General features: G+C 45.4%; 1 protein-coding gene across 1 annotated transcript; it reads right to left on the bottom strand.

The window, feature by feature from the left end:
* Positions 1-2,950: 2,950 nt before the first annotated feature.
* Positions 2,951-5,179, bottom strand: LOC112294930 (expansin-A10). The gene is made up of 3 exons (XM_024545931.3): positions 4,731-5,179; positions 4,046-4,349; positions 2,951-3,895 (listed from the first exon to the last, which is right to left on the bottom strand). Exons 1-3 carry the CDS (start codon positions 4,876-4,878, stop codon positions 3,586-3,588), a joined length of 762 nt encoding a protein of 253 aa, XP_024401699.1. The 5' UTR covers positions 4,879-5,179; the 3' UTR covers positions 2,951-3,585.
* Between the last annotated feature and the right edge of the window lie 1,091 nt (positions 5,180-6,270).

Here is a 6,270-nt window from a genome sequence, read left to right as displayed (position 1 = left end):
TCTATTTAACATCTCTCTCTCTCTCTCTCTCTCTCTCTCTATATATATATATATATACATATATAGTATGAATTAACATCTAAAATCTATGTAGCTATCTAATGTGCTATTAATTCCTTCCAAATCTATTACTTTATAAAATAAAAGTTAGAAGATAGAACAAAAAATCTAGAAATAAAAAATGACATAACTTATAGAGTTATTGTACTTTGACAACATTTCAACCAGAGTTTGTTGTAAAAATGTTGTAATTCCTTTATTGAAAAAAATTATTCTTTAATATGAATTTCTACTTCTTTCTCAATAAATAATCACATGGACACATGTGCAAGAATTTATTATAGGAGAAATGTTCAACAAAGATCCATTCACCCATGGATCCTATAGTCCTTTATCTTGCTTCAATATCTATTATTTTCCTCCATTAATGGTATTATGATTATTATTATTATTATTTTTTATCCTTGTAAAAATCCCATAATGGCCTTTAAGACAAAGTGTGAGCCAAATGGACACCACCATGTACAAAGTACGTATTTTCCAAACCAAGAGGGATTTGTACACAAGGTTGTTGGGAGGTATTGAACCTATTAATATGTACAATATATTTCGTTAACGAATTCGAAACGAAAAGATTCTTCGTCGAGCAGTCGTCGGATGCACGTCCGGCGAGGTTTTAGGGTTTGGGGCACTCGAGGGGGGGAATGAATAATACTGGGTCAGTGAAATGTCCGTCATAGCTGTGTGTGTAGTGACTGACGCAACACCGCGAGGCGCGAGTTGCCGATGTGTGTTGTTTGCGAGGGCGGGAGAGAGAGAGAGAGAGGGTGAAGGGGGGGATGGAGGTGGAGAATGGGACTGAGGCTGACGCTGGTTGCTGTCCACAAACAGAGGACAATGAGTTGGTTGCATTACGGCACCGAGGCAACTATTGGAGGGCGATGTCGTCAAGAGGCGACAACATTATTGCGTGGAGGATGACGACGGAGATGGAGACGGAAGCGTGGATCAGCCGTGGGGAGCCATCCTTGCAAAAGACCTCATCCATGAAGCCGCTGCTGCGTCCAGCCCATCAATCCAGTCCCTTTGCACTGATCAGTACTTGAATGGACTCGGGCTTCTGACAGCTCCCGGTTCGCAGGCTGACGAGAGAGCTACTCTCTTTGCTTTTGTTTTGATGAGTCTGTCGAGCCAGCGTAGAAGGGAGCTAGACCGGTGGCGGGGCGGGTGTTGCCAACTGACCGTGGCAGGTGAAAAGGCTTGTGCGTGTCAGGAAGCGCATGTTCCCGACCTGACATTGAATTGGATCCAAGATGGTGCCACCCCAGCGCTCATGGGATTTCTTGTCTGCCTTGCAAGATGACTTGCCGTCCTTTGCTGGAAGTTAGACTTGGGGTGGGGTCTCTGACGACGTTGGCACGACGTCCAACTCGGATCTGGAATTGCGTGCGCAAGAAGAAGTGCATGAGGATGCACAGGAACCCACAACAAGGGGTTCTAGGAAAACTCTTGAAATCAGCTTTCAGCAACATGTTTGAGTAAACCTGCGCGAGTGGAGGCAATGGCTATAAAGCCAGGGTCTAAGCAAGGCTTGAGTGAAGCCCCTAGTGCTTTGGAACTTGATGCACTTTGCTGACCATGATGTGGTGACTAGAAGCAAGCAGAATCATTTGCATATGTATTCTGGAGTGGTTTTCCCGTAAGGTAATGCTTGAAGGAGTAAAGGGTCATGTATGCCTTAGAAAACGTCAAACTGTTCGGCATTAAGTTACGGAAATTCCAGCATCCATTGAGCCAATCGCCATTCATCACAGACATCCTGGATTTCAATGTCTGCACATGAAATTTCAGGCTTGGTCAACTGGTTGAAATGCTTCATGGCAAGATTAATGCTGAGGAGAATTGCTCACCATTCTGGCAGTTTGACATGGCCAAGCAGCAGCAGAGAACTTTCAGGTTGTAGCAAGCCAGAGGCGGAAAATCCGCTTTCATTGTGTTTTTTCTTGCCAATTATGCGGGCATTGTGGGCAATTCGTGAGGCCCAGTCTCAAGTCTACTATGCATACTTTTTCATTTCTTTAAATACGTAATGCACCTGATCAGTGTTGGCATGTGTGAAATCCATCAAATTCTAATTCATCAGCCCTCATAAATCTAATCCCATGAGTATGTGAGTCTGCCATCAAATTGTCACCAGATTAAGCGGCTGTATCAAATCTCTCACTTCTCAAATCATGCCACAACATGGACCTAATAGTATTGAGATAAATCTATATCCAATAATGGTGCTGATAACTCATTTATGACAGCCTGCTGAACTTCCATGAGCAGACAACTACACAAGCAATTCACTGGCTTGATTGTAAATAGCTGAACAAATTAATATAGTTTGTGAGAACCTGATACTCTCCCAATCTTCTTCAGACATTTCAGTGCAAAGCAATGAAAGTACGATGATGGTTTCAATGACCATTTTGGGCGATGGAGCTAACATATGCTTTGAAGTAAGCTGAAATTGGTGTCTGTTGGTGAGGCTGATTCGAAGCTCTGCAGAAATAATTTGGGAGAGAAAGATGAAGTAATGAATGGCAATAGCGCATGCCTCTTCAAAATGTTCTTATCAGTATTTCTAGAAATTGTTGCAAGGCTTTTACGAAACCTCTTTAACGAATTATAAAAGAAGATTCTCGATTATTTCGCAAGTTAGCTAGCTTGATGCGAGACACTTTCGCAAGCCGGTAGAATATTTGGGTAACCTACCTTAGACACTGCAAACATTTCAAAGCTGACCTGGGATGCAAATATCATCCTTCATATTACTTAACCCGTAGGTACATTTCAAGTGCCCAATTGAGATTATCATGTGGGAGTTCCACTATAGCTAAGTTACTAATAAAAATTTTAGGGTAGAAGACCTATCGAGGGCATTACACACAGGATAGCAAAAGCGTTATAAATTAATACAAGCAAGCAAGCAAATGCGCTTGTGCACGACTTACTTTTTATTAACTGGAGAGATCAGATGAGCTGGTTCAGGTGGTCAATTAACGAAGCACTACGATTTATCCCTATATCTATATATATATATGACCACCTGGGCACACCTCAAATTTAATGGAGACTTGTGGAGCCGAAGACTCGGGACAGTAAACTGAACTAATCACTACCTACAGCAGGTTCATCTCTCCGAGCCCAAGCTCTCAAGGGATCAAAATCATGTGGAACTTAACGTATGTAAGGATCGCGAACGTCGTCAGTGAATAGTACAATGCGTGGAAGCTGGAGCGGGTGGTGTAATGAAAAACCATTGACACACGGACCTGTATATATGCACACACCTCGGCATCCTCTATGTGCTCTCTGCATCTTCGCCTCCAGCCCAATCGGTAAGGGCTGTTACAAGCAAAGGTGGTCACGTGCAGATCACTCACCACATCCAAATACGGAGACTGAATATCTTAGACGAAGTTCGGAGGGCAGACTTGACACTTTGTAGAAGCGGGCGGTCGGTCTATCGAACGCCTCAGCAATGCCGGATCATCTCAAAATGGTATCACTGCGATGATTGGCCGGTTATCAATGTATTCAAAAGTTGGAGCCCTCGAAAGTCTGTCCGAAGCCCCAGTTGGCTGGAGCTACATTTGGGGATATGGCCTCAGCGCCATCGCTGGTGACAGCCTTGAAGGAGATGGCTTGGCCATGCATGCCACTGTTGCCGGTAAACTGCCACATCTGCCCCCAGTTGCGCTTCAAGGGTAGCCAGCCAGTGCTGGCACCCTTGATGTACAATTGCTGGACATCACCAGCCCCTCCGACGTTTGTGACGAGCACCAGCAGAAAGTAGGGGTTTCCATTCACGGTGAACCTCATGCCTCCAGACTTGGAGCAGGGCACTCTGGCAGCCAACAGAGCAGAAAATCAGATTCAGAAACGTGTCAAAATTGAAGCTAACCAGAAACCCAAAGCATCTCAAAGAGAGTCATTAACATGAATGTGGAGCGAAACGCCGTACGTTTGAACGAAGGGCTGGATTGTCAAGGTCTACCTTCTGTAATTGATAGGGATTACGCCGCCCACTGTGCGAGCTATCTTGCTAAAGACAGGTTGTGCCAAATCAAAGTGCTGCTTGGGTGGATTGCACCAGCCTCCGTTAGAACCGGTAGGACAGAAGTTTGTTGCAGTGATGATAGCGGAACCACCTGGGAGGCAGTACTGAGAACCGGATGGATCGCACGTGAGCTCGTAACAGGCTCCGCAGCTGAGGCCGGAGTTGAACAACGAAGAACTCAGTGCGGCTGTGTTTGTTCCGTAGCCAGTGCTGTAGAGATTTCCGTATCCACAAGCTCCACCTACAGAAGCATTAACAATGCACAACCTCAGAAATCGACCACTCTCATGAGTAGGGTTGGGCACGTACGTGTCTACAAAGAGGAAAATCAGCGATATTAACCAGAAAACTCGTACTGTCACACTCGCATTACAGAGGACCTAATCTTGAAAACGAGAACTGCGCCAGAGCTTCTAAACGGCGTTACAGGAGAGTAGAAGAATTCTTTGCTAGCCACGGACAACCACGCAACAATGAGGGTAACAGACATTTATGACATTCGTTCCTGTTAACTACAGTCACAACCGGGACACCTCGCGAACGCTTTCACCGTAGCTGGAGCCAACCACGCTCATTCAAGTCAGTGGCCACAAAGATCGAAGTAACCGGCCTTGGCACCCACCTTGAGTACCAGAAGCGTCAGCTCCACCATAGAAAGTGGCATGGGCTCTCCCCCAGTCGCTGCCCATGAAGCTGCTCCCCTTGGCCTCAGCGCAGGCCATCAATGAAACAAGAGTCACCAACACCACGCTACTCCACGGAATGGCCATTGCGGCTGCTGCAGATTGCACCTCCTTACAAACAAACTGAACCCACTTCTCTAGAAAACGAAATGACCGATGCCTCAGGCCTCTGCAGCTCCAACCTTTGTATCGAACGCCGAAATGAGAGTATGAGAGATGGGGGTTGGGATTACGATCAAGTGCTGATGAGAGGAGGTGGTGATCAACTGAGAAGGACAAACTGACTGCTTCTCAGGGTAAAATATCACCAGTGGGTGTTGTACACCGTGTGTCTAGACTTTGTAGAGGAGACTCGGGAGCTCTGAGCTGGGAATGCTGCTCGTCGAGTTTTGTGGTGCCACACATACCAGCGATGTGGGGGAGGTACTTTTATTAGTCTGAAGAGGGAGCTTCATTGTCCTTTGTTCATCCCCCCACGATTTCATCCTCTGCCACCCTCGCTGCTCATGTCAGAAGCGGCTCTGATTCTGTCTGTCTGTGCTCTGCATAAAATGATTCAAGTGCAGCCGATGTTGCCTTTACCACAGCAGGGTGAAAGCGCATTGCGAAGCTGGCACTCGATGCTATACAAGAGCATTGTGAACATAGAAACTGGACTCCGGTGTGAAGTTTAATTTTGTTATTGTTTTTGTTTTTTTCACATACCAATCCACGGAATTCCACCTCTTTTTCTAGAAGTCCACCCGAGATTGTGTCTCGCTGAGTTAGTAACAATCAACAAATTTTTGTGTGCTGCGCTTGAATCCTAAATATTCTTTCGTCGACATTTATTTTTTTATTTTTTTTTTTAATTATTGATACTTGCCACGCAGCCTGGATATTGAAAGATGTGATCATAGAGTAGAAAGTGATTGCAATAAGTTGTGTCAGTGGTGCATATTCCATCTGTTCCCTCACCATTCTGACGAAATCATCTTACCGCTCGCGTTGAATCAACTCTCAGCGTTCTGCTCGAGTTCATCCGCCTCATCGACCTCTACTTTTGTAAATGGCAAGTACGCGAGGCTATTGGGTTATGGATCTTTGTTTTTGATGGTGTTATTATGGATCTGTAGCTGACAGATAGACTGCCGAAAGCAAAACTGCTTGAACTCATTTACCCAGCAAGAAGAATGCTTGTTGCCAATGTCCGTTTCCCTCACAAGAAGCAGTCCGGTCTACCGTAGACTTGGCATCGGAATGCTCCAAAATCCCACGTGAAAACGAACGTTATCAAACAGCAAAGGTCCACCATAAAAGCTGCAATGAAAAACCACGAAGTGAATTTATGTCCACCATCATAACTAGTTTTGCTCCTACTAGCAGCGAGGGCCCTTGACAAGGAAACCGGATCTTATTGACTGTTGCCATTCGAAGCTGCAGGCATTGCCACCTGCCCAGCAAACAATGCTGATCAGAGCTGCAGCTGGAAGTGTACAG

The sequence above is a fragment of the Physcomitrium patens genome, chromosome 18 (assembly GCF_059467195.1).
Source record: "Physcomitrium patens ecotype Gransden chromosome 18, ASM5946719v1, whole genome shotgun sequence".
NCBI classification, from domain to species: domain Eukaryota; kingdom Viridiplantae; phylum Streptophyta; class Bryopsida; order Funariales; family Funariaceae; genus Physcomitrium; species Physcomitrium patens.
Note: the sequence above shows the minus strand (reverse complement) of the source record. Positions and strands in the feature narration are given on the sequence as shown.

Bases quoted from the DNA above. Each gene is read 5' to 3' on its own strand.
- LOC112294930 (XM_024545931.3), bottom strand. From the start codon at position 4,878: ATGGCCATTCCGTGGAGTAGCGTGGTGTTGGTGACTCTTGTTTCATTG. The intron at 4,350-4,730 runs GTGGGTGCCAAG...ATGCTTCTGTAG, and splicing joins TGACGCTTCTGGTACTCAAG to GTGGAGCTTGTGGATACGGA. The intron at 3,896-4,045 runs GTAGACCTTGAC...GTTGGCTGCCAG, and splicing joins ATCCCTATCAATTACAGAAG to AGTGCCCTGCTCCAAGTCTG.